General features: G+C 46.7%; 1 protein-coding gene across 8 annotated transcripts; it reads right to left on the bottom strand.

Annotated features, from left to right (window-relative positions):
* Window positions 1-1,619: 1,619 nt before the first annotated feature.
* Window positions 1,620-24,613, bottom strand: LOC118237197 (zinc finger FYVE domain-containing protein 16-like). 8 transcript variants are annotated; one of them, XM_035435681.1, is made up of 20 exons: window positions 24,420-24,612; window positions 23,642-23,696; window positions 22,771-22,881; window positions 19,834-21,470; window positions 18,630-18,726; window positions 12,747-12,812; window positions 9,838-10,002; window positions 9,557-9,711; window positions 8,878-9,094; window positions 8,563-8,685; window positions 8,286-8,441; window positions 7,962-8,186; window positions 7,267-7,349; window positions 6,785-6,889; window positions 6,129-6,279; window positions 5,743-5,823; window positions 4,687-4,849; window positions 3,765-3,870; window positions 3,259-3,435; window positions 1,620-2,870 (listed from the first exon to the last, which is right to left on the bottom strand). In XM_035435681.1, exons 3-20 carry the CDS (start codon window positions 22,838-22,840, stop codon window positions 2,712-2,714), a joined length of 3,936 nt encoding a protein of 1,311 aa, XP_035291572.1. In that variant the 5' UTR covers window positions 22,841-22,881; window positions 23,642-23,696; window positions 24,420-24,612; the 3' UTR covers window positions 1,620-2,711. The 8 variants fall into 8 exon arrangements, with proteins under 8 accessions (XP_035291572.1, XP_035291571.1, XP_035291576.1 ...); XM_035435680.1 differs by having other exon boundaries at window positions 22,771-22,878; XM_035435685.1 differs by having other exon boundaries at window positions 19,921-21,470; window positions 22,771-22,878.
* Between the last annotated feature and the right edge of the window lie 132 nt (window positions 24,614-24,745).

Here is a 24,745-nt window from a genome sequence, read left to right as displayed (position 1 = left end):
CGTCGATGTCACCGATTTGTCATTTTCAAATGCAGAGTTTTCAGAATCAGATGTTAACTTTGTCTCTCGGTGAAAAAAACTACTGCATGCATGAAATCATTTGGAATGGAGACAGTACTCTGTCAACTACAGTCATAAAGACATTGAGTTTGTAATGCATACTTCCCAGCAGTTGAAAAGGCCACACAATATATAAGAAAATATTCATTTTAATGGACAGAATGGTTTCAAAAATAGGTTTTATGCTTGTTACAACGAACTGAATTTCTCAGAGTCTTACAGTTTCTATAGATGACAGCAGTGACAAGCGAGTTAAGGCCTCTACTAGACATAATGAAGAAAATGAACAACAACCATTAATAGTACATTATAATACATTATACATTATAATAATCTTAATTTTAATTACAATAATATATTTTACCTGAAGAATGAAAAGTACATACAGTCAGGTCCATAAGTATTTGGACAGTGACACAATTTTCATCATTTTGGCTCTGTACGCCACCATAATGAAATTAAACAATCAAGATGTGATTTAAGTGTAGACTTTTAGCTTTAATTTAAGGGTTTTGTCAAAAATATTGTATGAACGATGTAGGAATTACAACCATTTTTATACATAGCCCCCCCCCCCCCAATTTTAGGGGCTCAAAAGTAATTGGACAAACTAACATAATCATAAATTAAATTGTCATTTTTAATACTTGGTTGCAAATCCTTTGCAGTCAATGACTGCCTGAAGTCTTGAACCCATACTCATCACCAGATGAGTGGGTTTCTTCCCTGGTGACGCTCTGCCAGGCCTCTACTGCAGCTGTCTTCAGTTCCTGCTTGTTCTTGGGGCGTTTTGCCTTCAGCAAGTGAAATGCATGCTCAATTGGATTCAGGTCAGGTGATTGACTTTGCCATTGCAGAACATTCCACTTCTTTGCCTTAAAAAGTCTTGGGTTGCTTTTGCAGTATGCTTTGGGTCATTGTCCATCTGCACTGTGAAGCACCGTTCAATGAATTTTGAAGGATTTGGCTGAATCTGAGAAGATAATATAGCCCTATACATTTCAGAATCCATCCTGCTGCTTTTGTCAGCAGTCACATCATCAATAAATACAAGGGAACCAGTTCCAGTGGCAGCCATACATGCCCACGCCATAACACTACCTCCACCATGCTTCACAGGTGAGGTGGTATGCTTTGGATAATGAGCAGTGCCTTCCCCTCTCCATACTCTTCTCTTCCCATCATTCTGGTACAAGTTGACCTTTATCTCATCTGTCCATAAGATGTTGTTCCAGAACTGTACAGGCTTTTTTAGATGTTTTTTTTGGCAAAATCTAATCTGGTCTTCCTGTTTTTGAGGCTTATCAATGGTTTACATCTTGTGGTAAACCCTCTGTATTTACTCTGGTGAAGTCTTCTCTTGATTGTTAACTTAGACACAGATACGCCTACCTCCTGGAGGGTGTTCTTGATCTGGCCAACTGTTGTGAAGGGGTTTTTCTTCACCAGAGAAAGTATTCTTCTGTCATCCACCACAGATGTTTTCTGTGGTCTTCGGGGCCTTTTGGTGTTCCTGAGCTCACCAGTGTGTTCTTTCTTTTTAAGAATGTACCAAATAGTTGATTTGGCCACACCTAATGTTTTTTCTATCTCTTTGATGGGTTTTTTTTTTCAGCCTAATGATGGTTTGCTTCACCGACAGTGACAGCTCTTTGGACTTCATATTGAGAGTTAACAGCAACAGGTTCCAAATGTAAATGCCACACTTGCAATCAATTCTAGACCTTTTATCTGCTTACTTGTAAATGAAATAATGAGGGAATAACACACCTGGCCATGGAACAGCTGAGCAGCCAATTGTCAAATTACCTTCGGTCCCTTAAAAATGGGGGGACCACATATACAAAGTGCTGTAATTCCTACACCGTTCACCCGATTTGGATGTAAATACCTTCAAATTAAAGCTGAAGGTCTGCACTTTGCTCTGCTCATATTCATTATTTAATTTCAACTCCAATATGCTGTGGTAGCAATAACTTTGTCAATGTCCAAATATTTATAGACCTGACTGTACAAACATTTCTAGTTTAGTATGCTTGCTTACCACTGTTGTTAAAATGTGGTGATGATGAGCCTAAATCACATTTCAAGATCAAATCCCAGCATCGAAACTGAGGGAAGCATCTCTGTACACAGGCTAGCTTAGCTACAACTGCCTTGCCTTTTTAGCAGTGCACACTTATGTACCTGTACTTGCTTTACACGTTTAAAGTTAAAACCCCTAAACTGCTGCTTTACACAGTCGTGGTTGGTATACTTTCAGCAATTTCCCATGAATGGCCATAAAGGCCTAAGGGGGAACCATTCTTCCTGACAGCTGTCTCCTGGTTTTCGGTCCTTCTTATTCTTAAGGGTCAAGTGTTCGGGGAGGTTGAGCATTTTCGCATTTTCAATAACTTACACGCAACCGCTCTTGAGTGTTTGACGCGGGTTCAATCTCCACATTCCTGTGAAGTTTTGCAGGAGCTCACTGAGCACCTCCCGTGGGACACCTGTGTTCGGGTTTAGCGCGAGGGAGCGGAGAACTGTCCCGTCGGGGGCTAGGTTGACCACCGGTCTCTGCACGGGGAAGGTTCCAGCCCACACTCCTGTGGGGTGACCCACACCCCCCCCCCCGATAAGGCTCTTACAGAGGGTCAGTGCTGGGAGACTCAGATGGTTTCGGCGACGTAGAAGAGCAGCTCCATGTCCGCGGGCTGTGGCGGGATGCTGGAGGCCCCGCCGTGGATGACCGGGATCAAGGCACCGTCCAGATCGTTCATGTAGCGCTGGGGCAGGACACGCCCTGCGGAGCCCGCCTGGTACTCCACCTGAGCGTCAAGAGAAGGGGCTGACGCAGAGACAACACACACATGCTCATACACACACTCACACGCGCACGCACATATACACACACGCGAACAATGACACACTCAGACACATACTTATCTCTGTCACACAAACGCACACAATGAAACACTCACACACACATGAACGTAAACGCTCACATGCGTGGACATACATGTGATCTAGGAAAGCAATTACTCTAATTTGGTCACCAGGAAAACTATTCCTATCATAATTCTAACAATTACATCTCCTTTGAATTACTTGTTACAAAGTAATTATTTGGCACAGAAGACTGCTTGAGGGCCTCTGCAACATAAGCCATACCAGACACAGACAGTGGGATGGACAGACACACGTTGCCCTGGTTACCATGTCTGTGTCAGATGAGACGCGGAGGCCCAGGCAGTTGATGCCCTGGTCCTTTAGCACGGTGAGGTTGGGGCACAGGGCTGCGCAGGTTGCCCTGGCGATTTCCTGCTGCAAACGGCCGAGCGGCAACGGCACAGCCGAGACAGGGCAGCCCGGGGCCTTCGGCAGGTAGAACACCTGGAGACAGAGGGAGATGCAGTTTCAACAGACAGCTGCTGGGGTGGGGCGCTGTTTTTCCCTGTCCTTCTGCAAGCAGGCCAAATCAATCAGTTCATTTCCCTTTATCAGAAGTGAGAGGACCACAAAGACGCGCACACATGCACTGCACACACCACACACATACACCCCACACACATGCACATACACCACACTCGCACACACATGCACCACACCACACACTCACATACACCACACACACACACACATACGCGCACACACACACACGCACGCACACACTCACAGACACACAGACACATACACACACACACTCACACGCACACACACACCTCAGTGCACTTTATGGCCTTGCCGTCCCTCTGGAACTCCGTGTCATGCTCCATGAGAACCCTCAGGGCCTCGTCCAGTGACCTGCCGTCCACAGGACTGGTCACTCTGCCGGGACAAACACACGTGTTGTTCTTAAAAATGTTCCCACAAAAAAACTATGAGATTCATGACATATATGCGGACCTTTGTATTCGTGCATATCCCAGGTGTATGAGATGATGAATGCTGGCTGTTTTTAAATTTTATGTGTAATACCATTCATTTGATTTGCATAAGGAAACAGCCATGAACAAATACAGATAAGAAAAAATGATGAATACCAAAATGTTCTTGGAAACGTTCTTACGTGCAGTTTACGATCAAATGTGATCGTACACGTTTCATGAATGAGGCCCAATGAGAGCAGTAGCTTTTCAATTAAATCACACCTTCATGATTCTATCTGTTGATATCTGTGACACCCTCAGACTTACATGCTAACCCAAACCCCCACCCATGGTAATGGTAGTTTTTTCCATCACTGTCCCACACAGCATGAGAGAAAAGAGCTTATTGTATGATTCGCTGTCCTTGCAGTTTACCTAATGACATTAGAGAGCAGTGGTCACGGTTTAGTCAGTTTTTCCCAAGGTTGCCCTATCCAACATTACTGAGTGGAGGTCACAGTTTGGTTCGTTTTTCCCAAGCTTGCCCTACCCAACATTAGTGTGCAGCAGTCACAGTTTAGTCAGTTTTTTCCCAAGGTTACCATACCCAACATTAGTGTGCAGTGGTCATGGTTTGGTTTGTTTTTCCCAAGCTTGTCCTACCCAACATTAGTGAGCAGTGGTCATGGTTTCGTTAGTTTTTCTCATGGCTGCCCTATCCAACATTAGTGGGCAGCGGTTACGGTTTGGTTAGTTTTTCTCATGGTTGTCCTACCCCACATTAGTGAGAGGCATACGGTCCACCCAGCGCACATTGATGTTCTCCCGCGTCCCCACGGAGTCGGCCCTCCCGCAGGGGATCTGGAAGTCTCTCTGCTCCTTCAGGGCTTGGCGCAAGCCTTCAATAGTGTCGGGCGTGATCTGAACCATCAGTCCGTCTGTTTGAGAACAGAAACATCTGAACCATCAGTCCGTCTGTTTGAGAACAGAAACATCTGAACCATCAGTCCGTCTGTTTGAGAACAGAAACATCTGAACCATCAGTCCATCTGTTTGAGAACAGAAACATCTGTACCATCAGTCCGTCTGTTTGAGAACAGAAACATCTGAACTATCAGTCCAGCTGTTCAAGAACAGAAACATCTGAACCATCAGTCGGTCTATTCAGGAACCAAAACATTTGAACCATCAGCCTGTCTGTTCAAGAACAAAAACATCTGCACCATCAGTTCATCTGTTTGAGAACAGAAACATCTGTACCATCAGTCCGTCTGTTTGAGAACAGAAACATCTGAACCATCAGTCCGTCTGTTTGATAACAGAAACATCTGAACCATCAGTCCGTCTGTTTGAGAACAGAAACATCTGAACCATCAGTCCAGCTGTTCAAGAACAGAAACATCTGAACCATCAGTCAGTCTATTCAAGAACAAAAACAGATATGAGATAGAAGGGTTTAAGTAATTAAATGTTGAAATAAAGTCTACTAGTTGTTCGCACATAATAATGTGATTATTTTTGATAAAAAACAGCCCTATTCATGCAGAAATGACCACTGCTCACAGTTTGAAATCAGCAGTGTGACAAGCAGAGGTTAGGGGCACTACGGTATGTACAGTGATGATCGGCGTTACACACAGCGATCAGCAGCACTAAATGAGGAGATGAGACCAGCATTACATGCAAAGATCAGCGGCTTCACACGCATCAACTTCAAATCCCCATTACAAAGAGAAAGTCACACCCTGCATCTCGTTTATGACTATAATTGGAGCTTCATGGCTAATCTGCTCCTTGCTGACGTGCTACATTGAGGCCGAACTGCATGTACCTTCAACAATGCTGGACCTGGCCATGAAACCCGAAGAGGCTTTCAGAGCTCCATTGAACACCACAAAGCTGGCCCCCGTCACTGCAACACACAGAACAATCCTTCAGTGGATGCGTCACTCTGTTACAGGAGAGATGAGGGGTTAGACTGAATCACCCAGTTTTTCTACCAACTTGACGCTGGATTCTTGTATGATTTTTATTTCTCTTCAGATATTTGGATATGAACCCACATGAAATATAGTGCGTGTGTATATGTGTATAGGAAAAAGCTCATGCCAACTGTACCAGGAGATTTTAAATTACAGTTCATTATTGAAGTACAGACCCTAAGCCAGGCCGATATGTACTGCTCGAATTTGCTGGGTGACACCATTGAAATCTCACCGGTCCGGGTCTTTCCCAGAATGCCGTTGGCCTGGGTCTGGTAGTTCCCGTCCTCGTTCTGGAAGCAGACCAGGTGGGAGTCAGCCTCCCGGCTGAAACTGGCGCCCACACTGATCACGTGCTCATTGGACGAATTCACCACTTTCATCATCTGAGAAATGTGACATGCGCAAACACATGTACAAGCACACACACACAATTAGTTCACAGCTCCACAGAAATCCTCCATGTTATAGCCCATAGATATAAAACACAAAAACAGAAGAAAAGACAAATGGTGACTACTTTGGTGAGGCTAATTAAGGTGTAAGATCACAAATATGAGACTAGGATGTTCTTAACTGAACATTCTAATGCTGATGTAACAATCACTACTGGCAAAGGAAAGCAATGGAGCTCTAGAACACTGACTTAAAAACAGTACAAAAAACCTACTCTTCAAAGGGTTAAGGGACATCTTTTGATGTTCATTCACTGCACTGTCTACAGCAGTTCTTAAACTTAATCACAAATGAAAATGACAGCAAAACAAAAGACCAGGTGACACCCTGAAAGACCAGGAGAGACCACAGAGAGACATCAACAGATCTAGAAAAACAGAATCCCAGGGGTCTTGGTCTGGTTTGGATAGAGCAGGCAGCCTCAGTAACACCCACCTGAGTAAATCTGGCTTTGGGAATGAGGATGTAGCTGTTTCCCATCTCCATGTGCACCTGCAGACCCTCCACCACGGGCAGGCTGTACTGGAAGTTCCTGAGGTCCTGTGGATGGAGATCGGCTGTTAATCCAGCCCTCAGATACCTGACAACAACCTTACATCAACCCCACAGCAACAGCAGCCTATCAGAGTGCTCCACACTGCTAACTTGTCTGAGATCAGCACAGGCTAACCCAGGGCCTAGTCATGCATTCATGAGTGATGTGTACCCGTCATCACCAGGTCATTTATTCAGTAATGCTCAGCCATAACACCTCTGCGCAGTTCTAAAACAAACACGGAATACCAGAAAGAAGCTCTCTGATCTCCGGAGAGCACAGGTCCGAGCCCGTACTCATAGAGAGTCTGAGCGGGAGGACAGAGATATTTTAGGGTCTGGCATCCTTGTGGGGTACCCCAGGACAGGGGAGAGACACTCACAGCGAGCAGGTTCATGATCGTGTGCCCCGTCTCCCTGTACACGGCCTTGCGGGACCTCACGCTCACCAGCGCGCTGGGATAGACTGAGGGGGACACCAGGGGTCAAAGGTCAAACAGTCTGTTTGGTCTGAGTGCGACCACAGGGCACTGTAAAAGTACCTGGCTTTCCACAACGGCACCAGACAATCAAAAAATATACAAGAAGCCAGTCCGTGAAGAGAAAATCAATTCATGGGCATTTACTGAGCTTCGACTTGGCAGCGAAATGCTAACACTCTAAAAATGTGCTCAGATGGCTTCAGACAGTAAGGGGATGGTGAACTTTTTTTTCCTTTGGTCTGTGCTCATTTAATCTTGACTAGGTGTCCATAGGTTTTGAGGTTTTACAGGTCTGGTGGGACCTACTAGTGAAACAAAGGTGGTGGTTCTGGTAACAATAATAATAATAAAAATAATAATAATAATAAGAAGAATAATAATAATAAGAATAATATTAGTGCTACCATTAATAGGCACTATGCATTGTGATCCTGACTTGGTACCTAGCCCTTCTTTGTCTTAACCTTTCCGTTTGCTCTTATGCTCCTGAAAGAGCATCTAGAAAATGCATAAAAGTAATGCAATGTCATAAGTTTCTGTTCCACGGGCTCCTTCAGTCTATGTTTGTTGGACAGGCGGGAGTTTGCGGGGCTCACCGCTGTACTCGGCCCCGAGCCGGAGCAACAGGCGCAGGGGGAACACTTTGGCCCAGGGCACCTCCGGTCTGAGGACCAGAACCCCGCACAGGAAGGGCGGCGGGGGAAGAGAGAGGCCCCCCAGGGGCTGGTGGGTGGGAGAGAAGAACAGGAACCCGCCGTGCTCCCCGCTGCCCAGAAAGCTGTCCTCCGGCGTCAGGCTGCCCAGGTCCTCCACAAACCTCCCTGAGGAGAAGAAGAGGGATCCTCTGAGCTCTGGCTGGGCTGCAGTGAGGGAGGGTTACAGGGATTTACCAGAGATATGTGGCTTCAGCTGCATCTCACCTCTCTGGGCATCCTGGTATATCCTGATGTAGAGGCTGAAGATGTCTCTGGGGACAGCGCCCTCTTCTGGCAGCTTCTGGATGAGGAAAACCAGCTCTTGCTGCCCCGCCCCCCGGAGCCCATTGGAGCCGAAGAACCAGCACTTCCTTTCGCAGTCTGACCCACAGGAAGTCACAAGAGAAGAGGGAAAGATCACAGTCAGCCATTGGTGTAGGAAACTGTCGTTTTAGTTTCCACAGACCGGACTGGATTGGACTGGCTAGACAGGTGCACTCACAGGTGACCAGCTTCACGTTGACGAGCAGGTTGACGTTGAGTACAAAGGTCAAAGGTTGTGGCCCCCCTTCTTCCAGGAGTCGCAGGATTTGGCTGGGGGAGGGGCGCTCTTGTGTCAACACATCTGCAAAGATTACATGCATTAACAGGGTCTACCTCGCATAAATAAACACACACATACGCAGACACACACACACACACACACACAGAGGAAAGGAATCAACCCAGCAACCCCAATCTCTCCTCTCCTAGGTCTGCTGCACCCCTCATTCTCTCTCCTTTACCCACAAGTCTCTCCACCCCCTCTCCTCTTCACCTCCTCCAAGTTCCTCCTCAGTGATGATGAGCAGGGGGGGTAGACCCTCCTCCTCCTCTGGCAGAAGGCTGCTGTTTCTCTCCACACAGCCAGCCACTCTACACAGCAGGCTGTAGTCCCAGGGCCCTGGCACTGGGGGGCGCTCTTCTGCTCCCTGGCCCTCCGCGGGCCCGTTCTCCTGCGAGACCTTCGCCTGTGGGTCCAATGTTCCCTTCACCTGCCACCAGGGAGAGACGCGAAGACTGCTGGAAACACTCCCAATATTGTCATTCACAAAAATGAAAGTCAAAGCTAACAGTGAAAGCACCACCGTGAATGGCATCACAACAAATTGTCCTGTTTCAGAAAGGTCAAATCCGTTCAGATTCAGCCACTTCAGGAAATGAAAATGAAATTCAGTGAATGAACTGAAAGACGTCCAAACTACTTTTTTCAATGAATTTGGTTCATGTCATGAATTGACTGATTCTGAACAGGATCTGGGCCTAGTTTAATGAAGTAGGATCACCAAGTTAGCTGAAAAACTGTTCTGAGTAAAACCCGGAACAGCTCTTTTTAATTTGGTTCGTGTTCGTGCAGTCATCCAGCTAACAGTAATCCTTATTTGTGAAACAGGGCCCTGGTCTCTACAACAGCTACCATTCTAGTGTTAAAACAGAAGCACAGTTCTTGCTCTCACCACCGGGGGCTCTGTTGTGACAGAGCTGGAGTCCACGGAGCTCCTCTTGTTGCCCCCTGCGGAGAGCCTGGTGGTGTCCGCGACCTCCCCGTTCGGCAGAAGCCCGTCAGCAAACCACACACGCCGCTGCTCTCGAGGTAACGCTGCGGGGGGACCTGGTGGCAGGAAGTGACAGGTCTGAAACAGGAAGTGATGACTCGTGTGTTACATCTCCACTGCTGTGCTCTATTCTACGCTACACTATCATTAAACAAGCACAGGGTGCTCAGGGTGGACTGTACCCTCGTTGCCGGGGTGCTTGAGTACGGAGACGGGCACCATGACAGTGGGCGGAGCAGAGCTGAGGGTCCCGGAGGTGCGGGCCTGCTGCAGGGGTGGTACGGTGGAGCAGTACTCGGACGGGGCGTTGGGGTTGGGGCTGGGACCCCTGGGGCTCATAGTCCTCTCTAAGGCCAGGGGTGAGGAAGAGGGACAGGGTCACCACATCTGCATCTATAATAAATACAGGACTAGAGAGAAACAGCGCATGCACCCATTACTGCAGCCAGAGGGCGGTATTTGTAAGCATATATACAAAATTGCACTAAAATAACTCAAATTTAATTGAGTGAATGGGAGTTACTGGAACTCAATATGCACTTAATACTACACTTACACTGTACTGAAACTCTGAACGTAATTAATGAAAGGCTATGTAATTATAACGTTCTGAACTGAACATTCTAATGCTGATGTCACACTACTGGCAACTGAAAGCAATGTAGTTCCAGAACACTATCTTAGAATTTTAAGAAAACATTCCAAAAAAAAATCTACTCTTCCAAGGATTAATGTACGACTAGGGCAATAAAACAACCTGTATATAAATAACGCAGGAATTCTGGTCATTTTATGTACTTAACACAGAAATAGGGGTGGCGTTAAAACAGTATGCAATCCTTGCAGAACTGGGTCGTTGTAAAAATATCACAGTCTGGTATTTTATACAATGCTTAATAATTGATGCAAGGGAGTTATTTTAAGTCTAAATGCAGCACCGGGGTGATACTGTCACTCCGTACATACAGAATGTGTTAATTGGGGGGGGTTATTAATATAATTGTAGGACTTGCAGGTCATCATAACTCAACATGTATTATGTAATGAATACTGGGTGAGTCACAGATCTCAGCATTAACACTGGAGAGGAAAACCAGGCCAGCCTGTAACAGAGGCTAAAAATTCCCCTGCTAGCCTTGCTGCCTTCACCCCTGACGGTATCGCGTTTCGTAATCGATGTGCGTGTCATCTCAGCTTGTCGCGGCACGGAAGAGGGAGGGGGGGAGGGAGGGAGTGATCCTGCGCCACGCCCCAAGCACCTCCAGCCTGGGACGGACCCCCCACAACCTTACGGAGCCAGGCAGTGACGCTCCGACCCGCGGGCCATCGGACAGATTGTAATGGAGATGCGTGACGATGTAATGGTGATGGCGTGGCAGTAACAGACAGTAAACAAAGGGCGGTTGCTAAGCAAAGGGTGCCCAACTAGGATACTCAAAGAGAACCACAGCCATGGAAATCCCAAAAATCCAACACAACCCAACTGATAATAGCTATCATTCTAGATCTTTCCATGTCAGTCATAAAATGTTGTGACTTAGGGCTGGGATGAACAACAACTACACGAAAATGCATCTTGCTACAAAATACAACATACCTCCCAATCAAAATCTATCTATGAACTACAGTCAAAACAATGGAGGTGTAGGTTGCTTTGCAGTTGTCACTGAGGTCTAAACCATATAAAAAAGTAAAAAAGAGACCAGCAACCAATATTACATATGAAATACATACATTACTTTCAAATACATATTTCAAATACATGTATCTGGCCTTTACTGGCTGAAAGTTGTTAGTGGCCACAATTCACCCTCCCCCTTCCCCTAAAAGGACCACAAAGGAAATATGCCTTTGGCCTTATTGTGTTTTATTCTTTTTGATGATTTTTGGCTGGACCGCAACAGCGGGGCCAGATCTACAAATGCAAATGTCTGTGACTGAGTGACTGAGTGAGTGATGAAGTTACACCATTGGTCGGCTGGATCACGTGTGTTAGGACCAGCCATATACTAGGTTTTGACCTGGTTAGTAGTTGGGGTATCTCTGGTCAGAGGAGCCACCTGTATTTTAAATAGCCAATAGAGAATTTCAATGAATCAATCACTCATAGAGTGAAGGATGTGGGGTGGGGCCATAGAGAAAGGGGAGGGGACAAAACCACACATTTCTCCCTCTTCCACCACAGATGAAAATAACACAGCACCATGTGACCTGTTCATGGATCTATGGACAGCTGTGTGTCATAACACACAGAGAGCAGGCCTTAACCAGAAGGCTGCAGGTTTGAGGAGAGGTCCACAGCCCATGGTACTCTTAAATTCAACCTGAATTTCCCAGTTTGAATGGATAATGTGTCAGCTATGCAAGTCATCGCTGGATAAGGGAGCGTGTTAAAAGTATCACCCTTGGATAAGGGAGCGTTAAAAGCATCATCCTGGGATAAGAACGTGTGATAAAAGCATCACCCTTGGATAAGGAAGTATGTAAAAGCATCACCCTTGGATAAGTGAGTGTGTGTAAAGCAAATGAATAATAGTAAAACTGACAGCTATGCAAGTCACCCTTGAATAAGGGAGTGTGTCAAAAGCACCACCCTTGGCTAAGAAATTGTGTTAAAAGCATTACCCTGGGATAAGGGAGCATGTGAATCAAAGTAAAAGAAAAAGAATAATAGTAAAAGTGTCATAGTAACAAACCAGCATGGCATGCTATCTCTAATGCTATGAAAAGTTGAACTTAAACAACAAATTAATGTGCTCATGCATCAGAGCACTTTACTTTGACATAGTCTAATTTTAAGACCCCGGCCACACCCATGGGCAATTTTTCAAAGGGAAAAGAGGGAGGGAGCGAGGCAGACAGGAGAACGAGAGAGGGAGAAAGACAACACAGGAGACAACCCACTACTATCTGTGTCCCCAAACAAAGAAGCAACAACAATCTGACCTCAATCTGCGTGAGTGTTCAGATCTCAACACGAACAATACCGACAGCAATATAGACCACAATACACACACCAACACCGTAATACACCACACTACGGACAAGCATGCAGCCAATCCTTCGCGTTTACCCCATTCCTGGATCTTACCTTGACTGTATTCCCCCTCATCCAGTAACGGTCCACTTAGAAGCAGGGTTCGAGCAGATGCACTTTCTGTACAAGAGCAGAGAGACAGAGTGGCTGGCCTGCCCATACTAATGAGCAAGAATGAGAGAGAGAGCAAGGGACAACAACAGAAAGAGAGGAGAGAGGGAGAGAGAGAACAGGAGAGGACAAAGAGGGAGAGACAGGCAGAGAAAAGAAAGAACGGGGAGAGAAAGAGAAGGGTGGCAGCGGGAAGGCTGTCCTATCAGAGCAGAGCTCCCACAGTGGATCCTGAAATGGGGAAAAAGCTCCTGTTTCTCCACAGCGACGACGTCGTCTGAGCTGTGAGAGAGACACTTACTGCTGCCGCGGCTGAGCAGCCCGACAAAACCTCAGACACACGCGCCCGTACACACACACACACACGCACACACACCCACACACACACTCACTCACACACACACACACACACACACATTCACACACACACACACACACACATTCACACACACACTCACTCACACACACACACACACACACACATTCACACACCCACACACACACTCACTCACACACACACACACACACACACACATTCACACACCCACACACACACTCACTCACACACACACACACACACACACACACACACATTCACACACCCACACACACACTCACTCACACACACACACACACACACACACACACTCACACACACACACACACACACATTCACACACCCACACACACACTCACTCACACACACGCACACGCACACACACACACACACACATTCACACACCCACACACACACTCACTCACACACACTCACTCACACGCACACACTCACTCACTCACTCCACACACACACACACACACACCCTTTATCTGGTTACAGTGAGGAGGAGAAAGAGGCCATGAGGAGAGATGATGAAATCACTGTTTCTCTGGACAGCCTCTCCCCGGGTCTCCGTACAGTCGGAGCAGCACAGCACTGCCCTCCATTGATTTAGATTAGAGTTACACTCAAACAGCCTAAAGCAGCACTGTCTCCTGGATAGGGTTACAAAACACCAGTGTTTTCATGGTAGGCAGCATATGTAACCTCCCCTAACAAGCAGATTATACATGTGCTCTACAAACAGACCTCGAAAGGCACTGCAGGGCACAGTCTTTCTGCTTCCACGACTACAACAAGTTCTACCACACTTTTATCGACAACACAGACCACAGACGAGATAGGGAGAGGGGGTGGAGGGGGCAAGCTTCTCTTAAAGCAAGCCCTGTCCCGGCCTGGACTACATCAAGGCTCACAAACTCAAAAGCCCAAAATCCTTTGGTGTCCCCAGGATTAGAAACAGAAGATGAAAGGAGAAGCCAGCAGACAGTGACCTTGGGAGAACATCTCTCTTGTGGTTTCGGAAAAGCGCTATTGGGTGTCAAGGCTCCACCAATCACTCTGACAGATCTTCAACAGAGGGCTGAAGCAGAGATTTTAATGGGTGGTATTTTGCTCCGTATCGAGTTAACCAAATCGAGTGAACACTGAAGGAAAGCTTCCGTATTGGGCTATATTTAATGGACGGGAACTCAAATCTAATGTAATATAATTCTCTGAATGCATAGACATGGGTTACCCCCTGACCTCGGATGACCTCTGCACCATGCGATGACTCACAAACCCCCGCCCCAGTCCCTCAAATGGCTCTAGGATGCTTTGCACCAGACAAGACTTCTCCCAGCATGCCTCAGAGAGTCCCGCTGACAGACAGAAGCCAAACCAACCAGGTACGGTCGAACACTGACCCATAGAAAAACAGGTACAGTCGAACCCTGAACCTCTTCAATGCATCATACCAAGCGGTTACTCCAGATCTTTCCTTAGACAGATCTGAAAGACCGTCTTGGCAAGATGACAACAGGTCACAAGGAAAACCATCACGCTGATCACCACCTACATGGCATTAAGCCAAGAAGCTAACAGAAAAATCAAACAAAACCTGGCCAGGACCCTAGATAACACAAACTTGCTTCGGGACTACAAGATCATCTGCCTACAAGAAAAACAAAAACCTCAAGGACTATCTAATAAGCAGCCAACTACCAGGAATCAACACGATACACACACAAGGCCCAGTATTTTACAAACAGGCCAGAACAGTAAGGTACAACACTAAAAACGAAACGTACATAATTAAACAAACACTTACAGTCAACACACAATATTACATATATGTCACAGTGTTTACACTGTGACATAAATATGTAGGAGAAACAGGGAATAAGATTAGAACTAGATTAGCATGACACATATATAAAATTAAAACTCATAGGGACACAAAGACACCTAGTGGCTCATATACTTCACCATGGACTTGAGGCACTAGAAATATTGGGCAGGCAAACAAACACTGACATTAGAGGATAGATGTAGGACAGAGAAACACTGGATCGTAAAACTAAACACCATATTTCCAGGAGGACTTCACAAACACATAAATCCCAAGACAAGAGGGACTAAAGTCTACCTACTTAAAGGCTCCAGAACACTGGATGGCCAGTGCAAACTTTTCTTTCCCAAGGGACCCTCATAAGGGTCAACCTCATAAGAAAGATTTTTTACAAACCCCTTTTTAGCAACGGTCAAACCCTGAACCGTGTCAAACCAGGCACAGTCTAACCCTGACCCATATCAAACCAGGCACAGTCTAACCCTGACCCATATCAAACCAGGCACAGTCTAACCCTGACCCATATCAAACCAGGCAGTCTAACCCTGAACCATGTCAAACCAGGCACTGTCTAACCCTGACCCATATCAAACCAGGCACAGTCTAACCCTGACCCATCTCAAACCAGACACAGTCTAACCCTGACCCATATCAAAGCAGGCACAGTCTAACTCTCACCCATCTCAAACCAGGCACAGTCTAACCCTGACCCATATCAAACCAGGCACAGTCTAACCCTGAACCATGTCAAACCAGGCACAGTCTAACCCTGACCCATCTCAAACCAGGCAGTCTAACCCTGAACCATGTCAAACCAGGCACAGTCTAACCCTGACCCATCTCAAACCAGGCACTGTCTAACCCTGAACCATGTCAAACCAGGCACTGTCTAACCCTGAACCATGTCAAACCAGGCACAGTCTAACCCTGAACCATGTCAAACCAGGCACAGTCTAACCCTGACCCATGTCAAACCAGGCACAGTCTAACTCTGACCCATGTCAAACCAGGCACAGTCTAACTCTGACCCATCTCAAACCAGGCACAGTCTATCTCTGACCCATCTCAAACCTGGCACAGTCTAACCCTGACCCATGTCAAACCAGGCATAGTCTTACCCTGACCCATATCAAACCAGGCATAGCCTAACACTGACCCATATCAAACCAGGCAGTCTAAACCGGGAACAGACTACAACAGCCATATTACACCAGACACAGGAAAAACCAAGTAAATTCTAACCCAGTCAAAGACAAAAGCTAATACACATCATATCTGGCACAGTCTGAAGCAGATACATTCTGATCACGGCTCAGGGCTGGTCAGATTTTATATATTTTTTATAACGGGTTAGACCTTTGTCATAAAGAAAGCACCCTGCCTGTGGTTTGATCCTTCACTGTACTGACTGGTACTGCTGCCCTTTTCTGTTGCCAGGCAACAGACTGGAAGGGGTAGGTCGTGGGGTGGCACAGGGTGGAGTGCATGTCAAATTCCTCCGCCTCTGACTTTCAAAGAACCCATTTCAACATCCTACGTTTTTTCTCCATCGCTATATCAGACATCATTTTTGAATTCAGAACAATTTTTGGATTACTCGTGCCAAAGAGCACCTACTTAACAGTGTTTCTCAAAGTGATGGCATGCTTCTGACCCCATGTTCACACAGCAGGCGATTCGGTTGATGGGTCTCTGAAGTGTACCAGGCTGAGGGAGGGGCAAGCGATGATTGCGTCTGTCTAGTGGTCTCATGCAGCTACAAATTTTTGAAGAGAAACAACAGAGTGAAACAAACAACATTTGCCATACAGCCTATCCTTTGGTTTCTGTATATCATGACACTGATAATTATTATTTGTTACTCACTAGCTAGCTATCTCTCTCTCTCTCTCTCTCTCGGTAGCCAGCTAGCTACCAATCAATCTCACTTGCTAGCTAGCTAGCGATCTCTCTATATATCCCTGTCACTAGTTAGCTAAATAGCTAACAATCTCCCTATATCTTTCTCAAGAGCTCGCTAACGATCTCTCTATCTCTCAAGAGCTATCTAGCTAGTAAGACAGATTGCAAGCAATAGCCACCTCTCCAGAGGTGTATAAGACTCAACATGTTTTTGGGTCAATGTGACAGATTTTGGTAGAACAAGCCACATATCTGCCATATAGTCAGCTGCCCTGCCTATCATTTAAATTTTTAGCTGCTCCTCTATTGCAATGAGTGACACCTGGCAGAACAATTACTGATGAAATGATATCATATCGGTCGGAGAAATATGAAACCTAAAAGTCTGATTGGCTGTTGATGGGCGATGCCCCTGAAAGATAAACTATTCTTTAGCCGCGAGTTGTCTAGCTGCTTGGGTCGCTGGCTGTTGCTCAGCTTCATAGAGAATGAATGGACTTCCGGCAACTGGTTGACGAATCGCTCGCTGCGTGAACGCATGGTGGGTTTGCATGATGCACGAATCATTGGGAAATTACAGCGTCAGTGGTTTATTTCTGGTGTTTCTTCACCAGCGCACTGTATGACCTTCGCTGCAGTGACTCACAGAGAAAAAAGGAGTCGGACCTGAGATATAGCTATTGACGCATCCTCTCCGTTATACTCATCGTTTCCCGATCTTACAGCTGAGACACTGACATATGGGGACTGTATGTCATAAAAATTAAACCAAATACATCAGCAGTTACTGAGAACACACACAGGTATGACACAGATTAAAAAATAAATCATTTGTGCCAGACCAGATCCAAATACATTATTTGAACTGAACCATGTATTTTGGGGAAAAAAATGCCCGTTCACATGACTGATGGCTAGTTTAATGTTTCGTTGAAAGTTTTCAGGAATCTGTAGCATGCTTTTTCAACATTTAATGACATCTGTGTAATTAACGTATCTCAAACTTGCCCAGGGTCTGTCATTTTAGTGAAATGCTCTGAATAAAGACAGAGCTTACAGACCAATCACTTCTCATCTCTGTGAATGACTTCATAAAAACAGGTTACAGACAGAGCACTACTCACCTCTGTGAATGACTTCATAAGGACAGAGCTTACAGACAGAGCATTGCTCACCTCTGTGAATGACTTCATAAGGACAGAGCACTGCTCACCTCTGTGAATGACTTCATAAGGACAGAGCTTACAGACAGAGCACTGCTCACCTCTATGAATGACTTCATAAGGACAGAGCTTACAGACAGAGCACTGCTCACCTCTGTGAATTACTTCATAAGGACAGAGCTTACAGACAGAGCACTGCTCACCTCTGTGAATTACTTCATAAGGACAGAGCTTACAGACAGAGCACTGCTCACCTCTGTGAATTACTTTATAAAGACAGCTTACAGACAGAGCACTGCTCACTTCTGTGAATGACTTCATAAGGACAGAGCTTACAGACAGAGCACTGCTCACCTCTGTGAATGACTTCATAAGGACAGAGCACTGCACACCTCTGTGAATGACTTCATAAGAACAGAGCTTACAGACAGAGCACTGCTCACCTCTGTGAATGACTTCATAAGGACAGAGCTTACAGAGCACTGCTCACCTCTGTGAATGACTTCATAAGGACAGCTTACAGACAGAGCACTGCTCACCTTTGTGAATGACTTCATAAGGACAGAGATTACAGACAGAGCACTGCTCACCTTTGTGAATGGCTTCGTAGCAGACGGTGCACACCCTGGCGTTCCTCTCCAGATACCTCAGCCGGCACTTCCTGTTGCAGCACACTCCGCAGTACACCTGCAGGGAGCCCACATGACAGGCTCTGTACAGCACATTCGTGCATACTCTCCAGCGCACCATAAAAGCTGTGCTCAGCCCATGAGATAAGGCCGATTTAACAGTACTCAACCTTGCCCATGCATGCGTGCCTACAGAGCAAATAACCAGGAAGAACGTGGCGTACGGCCGGTCCTTTTGCGTTCCCCTTCGATTACTGACCGCGAGCGCTCTATAACTACGGCACTGCTGCTCAGAGCTTCTATCGGAAGAAGAACTGTCTGCGCAGACATTTGGAGCTGCTAAAAATATCACCTGCTTAGTCAGTCTATCTTTACCCATCAACCCCACTGTACAATTACCTCAGGAGGCCTGTACAGGGGAGTTTAGGATAATGAAAGTGGTGTGACGCAAGAGGCCAGTGGCTCTCTGGAATACACCCACAGAATAATGGATTGTCAGCCTGCAAAGACCGAGTTGAAAAATAACCTGGTGCCTACTAGCAAGACAAGCTAACTACAGCCGTCCAATCACAGGTGATCCCCAGATGAGGACACAGATAAGCAGTGAAGGGCCAGAGAACGTGCGTGTGCATGTGCAAGGATGAGTGGTTAAATTCGCGTCATGCAAATGGCCGCACTGTGGTTCTTAGGGTCAAACGCCGATGAACTAAACTATACCTTTCCCCCAGAGAACCACGTACAGCTCCAGCTCTTTATATGTAAATAATGACTCACCCACACTTACAGGCAGGAACAGTAACAGTGCACGTAAATTATGTAACTCCTATGCTAGTTCTTAAATGCACTTTTCCTGGAAACTGATGAGAGAGAATGATATAATGATTTCTATTAACTGAGATAGACTCAACATTGATTCACCCGTACCATAGACGCTCTGTTTCTACACCTTGGCCAAGACTGTTAAGCTGCAGTTTATTTCTCTGGCTTGCCTAAGACTCTGAAGCAAATGAAGGACACTAAGCAGAAGTTAAATACTCAGCTTCCTCCAGACTCACAAGGCTAAGCGTTTAGCGAAAGGGGAAATAAGACACCGCGTACGCAATCCTGTCACTCAATGCCAAGGACAAGCCCAGTGCGCTAAGGCTGAATGAATAATAAGGCTTACAGAGGCGTTGAGTTGAACGACCTTCGGTGGACCTTCAGTGGATCCGCAGTCGGGCTGGGACCCAGCAGGCCGTGCGCACGCGCTCACCTTGCCGCACGCCCGGCAGTGGTGCCTCCTCTTGGTGAAGGTGAAGCGCTGCAGGCAGTTCATGCAGCTGGGGGCGTCCGAGTCGGGCACCCAGGAGGGCTGCGTCGCCCCCAGACTGCGGCGCCCTCTCCGCTCCCCGACCGGAGGGGCGGAGTCCTCCCGCCTGCAGGGGGAGGGGGAGGGGGAGGGCGGGGCTTCAGAAAGCTGGTCGCAACCAGAGCTGTTCTCGTACGTCTTTCGGCGAGCACGGCCGGACCCCACCGCAGGCAGGCTAGGGACATCTTCGCCAAAAGCAGGGGCTGGGGGAGGAGCATGGATGTGACTGGCTGAGATTTCTCCAGTGGGCGGAGCATGTGTATTCTTGCTGTTTTCCTCAGCCTCCAGGGTGCTGGGACTCTGGCCAAACCGCTGCCGTTTGTCCCTTTTCGCTCCACAATGGAGGCGCCGGCCAGCAGCAAGGTTGGGGCAGTGAGGGGCGCCGTCGAACGCCTCCTCCTGGATACCCCCCCTGGCCAGATCCACCTCACACGGGCTCTGGTCCAGAGTCGGAGAGAAGTGGGAGTCCTCATCATCTATCACCGTAGGTGAAGGCTTCAGGTCAGCGTCACGTCCAATGGAGCCCCTGGGCTCTGTGTTCTCCCCGCCCTCTCCCTCGTACCCCAGCGGGGGGTCGGGGCCTTCCTCCGGGCTTCCGTTCGTCTCGGAGAAGCCCTTGTCCACGCGTTTCTCCGGGGTCCGCCCCGCGCTCCCGCCCTCTTTCTCCGCCTGCCCCAGCAGGAAGGCGTCCAGCTCTTCATCCGTGACCGGCACGGGTGCTCGCTCGTTCTGCAGCAGGATGTCGTCCGGGACGTGTGGTGGGGGTTCGGGGCGCACGGTGCGAGGGCGGGACGGAGATCGAGGGGACGAGGGGGCTGTGATGACACAGTACAAGGATGCCACTGGAGGAAGACTCCCAGAAAGTGGCCTGGCTATTCCTCTATAATGGTCAGAAACACTCCCCCTACAGGTCAAATGGCTCACCGCATCATCTACTGAAAACGTCCTCTGCACCTGAAACACGGGGGGAAAGGCATCTCTTGTCAAACAGAAGCCGTCTTCATCCATGACCCCCGCCTCTTCAATCTCTGCAGGGTCAACAACAGACACAGGAGGGTAGAATGTGGGGAGAATGCCCACGTCGTCCCGCAACGGTGCCCCCTGGTGGTCTAACTGCGTGCCACGGCGCAGCTCCAAGTCTTCCCCGCCAGCGTTTCCGCCTCCGGGCTCCGCGGCGAGGTTGGGCACTCCGCCGGCGATGCGGCTCGCTGTAAAATCACAACTCAGCGACCCGCCATTTTGGAGCACGACCTCCTCTGCCCCGCTCTGAAGGGGAACGGGGACTTCCGATTTGCTTGGTGAAGCCGTCCGCCCAGATTCGCCAACGCTCTCGACCCCGGCGACGATGGGCGGAAAGCCCTCAGGCAGACCGAGGGGTGCGAAATGGCATTCGGAAGGTTCCGAGGAGGCGGGGGAACAGGATGACACTTCAGCTGCAGCACGTCCAGGCTCCTCTGGAACCCAAAAGGGAAAGACAGGACTGTAAAAATATACTGGAAATGTAGAACAGAAAGCTGAATTTGGCGAGCTCTGCACTCTTCCCATATCCTCTTCTCTCACGAGGAAAACATGCCCTGGAAAACAACCCTCTCCTAGTATTAATAACTTACATTTTCATGGTACCCCAAATGCATAAAAATAAGGCCTCAAAAGGTTACAAGTTTTAAATATAGAATGTTCTACCCTGCCAAAACTACATGGTCAAATGTCTGTGGACACCTGATGTCCAACATCTCATCCAAAATTATAGGAGTTGGTCCACCCTTTGCTGCTATAACACAGAGTGTAGCACAGTGGGTAAGGAACTGGACTTGTAACCGAAAGGTCGCAGGTTCGATTCCCGGGTAGGACACTGCCGTTGTACCCTTGGAGCAAGGTACTTAACCGAAATTGCTTCAGTATATATCCAGCTGTATAAATGGATACGATGTAAAAATGCTTTGTAAAAAAGTTGTGTAAGTCGCTCTGGATAAGAGCGTCTGCTAAATGCCTGTAATGTAAAAAATGTAATAACAAGCACCACTCTTCTGGGAAGGCTTTATACTAGATGTTAGAGCATTGCTGCAGGGATTTGCTTCCATTCAGCCAGAAGAACATTAGTGAGATTGGGCACTGACTTGGCGATTAACTTTCCAAATTATCCCAAATGTGTTGGCTGGGGTTGTCAGGGCTCTGTGCACGCCAGTCAACTTCCACACTGTTCTCGACAAAACCATTTCTACATGGGCCTCATTTTGTGCTCAGGGGCATTGTCATTGTCATTCCCCAAACTGTTGGGGAAGCACAGTATCGTCTAGAATGTGATTGCATGCTGTAGCATTAAGATTTGCCTTCACTGGAACTAAAGGTCCTAGCCCAAACCATGAAAAACAGCAACAGACCAAGGGGTATCCAGATACGTTTGATCATATAGTGTGTGTGTGTGTGTGTGTGTGTGTGTGTGTGTGTGTGAGTGTGTGTGTGTGTGTGACAAAATGTGTATAAATAAACGTGTATAAAGAAAATAATGAAAAGGACAAGACCTTTGAACCACATAAGCACAAATGTATGTATAAAGATATACAATATAGGCCTAATTAAAGTGTGCAATTATCAAAAGTTATTTTTTTAAAACATTTTAAAATCAGCATTAAGAATTTTCACTGGGAATTTCCTGTAGTTATTCCAAGATAATACCGCGTCACGGTAGGTATTCCACAGTCATTCCCAGACAGATTTCCTACACATTTCTGTGATGACTCTGGCAATGCACACCTTCGTTCTGCTCAAAGTCGTCGAGCAGCTTGTCCAGCTCACACACGGCAGCCCTGAAGAAGCTGTCCATCCTCCGACAGGCCCGGGGAGCTCAACCGAGCCCCTGCTCTGCTTGAGAAATACAAAAAGCAGCAAGGTCAGGTCAACTCACCCTTGATCTGTATATGACACGCTGCTGTTAAAGCAGATTCTGCAGACTAACCAGAAACTCAGCTCCTGCCTTCTGTCTGTCCCCTCTACTTTCTAGTGTCAGGAGGTGGGTGACAGGAGATTCAGATGCCATGTTACAGTACAGAACATCTATTGCCATAGTATTGCATTTAGCCATACAACCTCATGTATATTCCTAATAGAATGTGTGGCAGGAGTTCTCTCTCATATAAACACCTGATGCTGCTTAACAGTCTAGTGAACCCTCTCACCTTTCCTCAGGTGATGTGCCTCATTTTTCAGTTAGCATCTTATCATTTTTAACAACTGCCATTCAGCCATTAGATTAAATGTTGTTTTTATCATTACTTTAGAACTGTTATATGCATTTTCACGGAAAAAGGATAACATGAGGATTTTCATAAGTTACACACAACTTTTTTTGGTTAACTTATTACAGGTAGGTCACGTGCAGGGAGCCAGTTTTTGTGGGAATTTGAGCAGGACACTGGGGTTAATTGCCCTACTCTTTTGAAAAGATCCATGAGATATGTAATGACCACAGTGAGTCAGGACTTCATAATTAATCTGAATTATAGCACTTTCCTGAGTTCAGTGCCCATCACTGTGCTCGGGAATGGGTTATTCTGGTCGGTGCAGAAGAAAAATTCTTTTGTAAATGAACAAACGATATTTAGGAGAAAAAATATGTCGTACTAACATGTTTATGCCGCTGATACCAGCACAGGTGGTTTTAGACTGCCGTGGGTGGGAAGCTATCAAGAATAGAACAGACCAGAATTAATAGAAAATCAATCATCCCCCCACCAAAACTTCATATGCAGCAATATGACCAGCTAATAAATTATTAGGGCTACTGAGATCATTTAGCCCGCAAACCCTATTGGCATTGTCGTAATTCAACATACAGGAGCATAATAATAATGGCGTTAGCAAGTTACCAACAATAAAGTTAATTAACTAACTCGGTTAATAAACTGTTATGAAGAAACGCAATTAAGTGACTCGATTTTCTTTCTGAGAGGAACTGACAAGCACATCTAGTTAGCGTAAGTTGTACGTACCCATTAGCTGGCTGTCAATTGGGATGGCAGGTATGCCATCCCGCCAAGTTACGCCTTGGCGGGGGCATGTCTAGCTATACAAACACTATCACCGTTATTTAGTCAAGGGAGAGGAAGATGCTACTATGGTAACGTTAGTATTCATACTGTTGCAACCGGCGTTTGGGATGACACTGACAGCTATCACCTACAGCCACAACAGCAGAACAAGACATAATCAATCACCACAGTTGTAACGTACAAATGTCGTATATAACAACAGCTGGAAGCATTAGTGATGGATAATATCGTTCAATAATTATGTTGAAATAACAAGCTCGCACCTTCATCCATACCTACAACTGATGTTAGCAAGCAAGCTACCTTGGCTGACTAGAAAAAACTGGCTGCAAAATACGTCAACAATACTCTTACCGAGAATATCGTGAATGTAACCCTGGACCCAGTTTCTGTATCCTTTCAGCTGGACTGCCTTGGGCACTTCAGTGTATACATTTGATAATTTATCGATTACAGTCGATGTTCTGCCCCGCAAAAATTCTACATGAGCAGTCCACGCCGCCATTGCTGCTTTCGCTAGTGACATCCGGGCTATTCCACTCAGCATCATTACCGAGTGAAAACAAACAAATAAACAAACAAACAAACACACGCGCGTACACTAAACCGCTTACAGAATGCATATTTAGTGCAGTAAGGAATTACCACCTTTTCTTCATCCTAAAACAGCTTACTTGATT

The sequence above is a fragment of the Anguilla anguilla genome, chromosome 10, assembly GCF_013347855.1.
Source record: "Anguilla anguilla isolate fAngAng1 chromosome 10, fAngAng1.pri, whole genome shotgun sequence".
Taxonomy (NCBI): Eukaryota; Metazoa; Chordata; class Actinopteri; order Anguilliformes; family Anguillidae; genus Anguilla; species Anguilla anguilla.
Note: the sequence above shows the minus strand (reverse complement) of the source record. Positions and strands in the feature narration are given on the sequence as shown.

Bases quoted from the DNA above. Each gene is read 5' to 3' on its own strand.
- LOC118237197 (XM_035435681.1), bottom strand. From the start codon at position 22,840: ATGGACAGCTTCTTCAGGGCTGCCGTGTGTGAGCTGGACAAGCTGCTC. The intron at 18,727-19,833 runs GTAAGCCTTATT...GGCTCCCTGCAG, and splicing joins TCGTTCAACTCAACGCCTCT to GTGTACTGCGGAGTGTGCTG. The intron at 8,442-8,562 runs GTGAGTGCACCT...CCTGTGGGTCAG, and splicing joins CAACGTGAAGCTGGTCACCT to ACTGCGAAAGGAAGTGCTGG.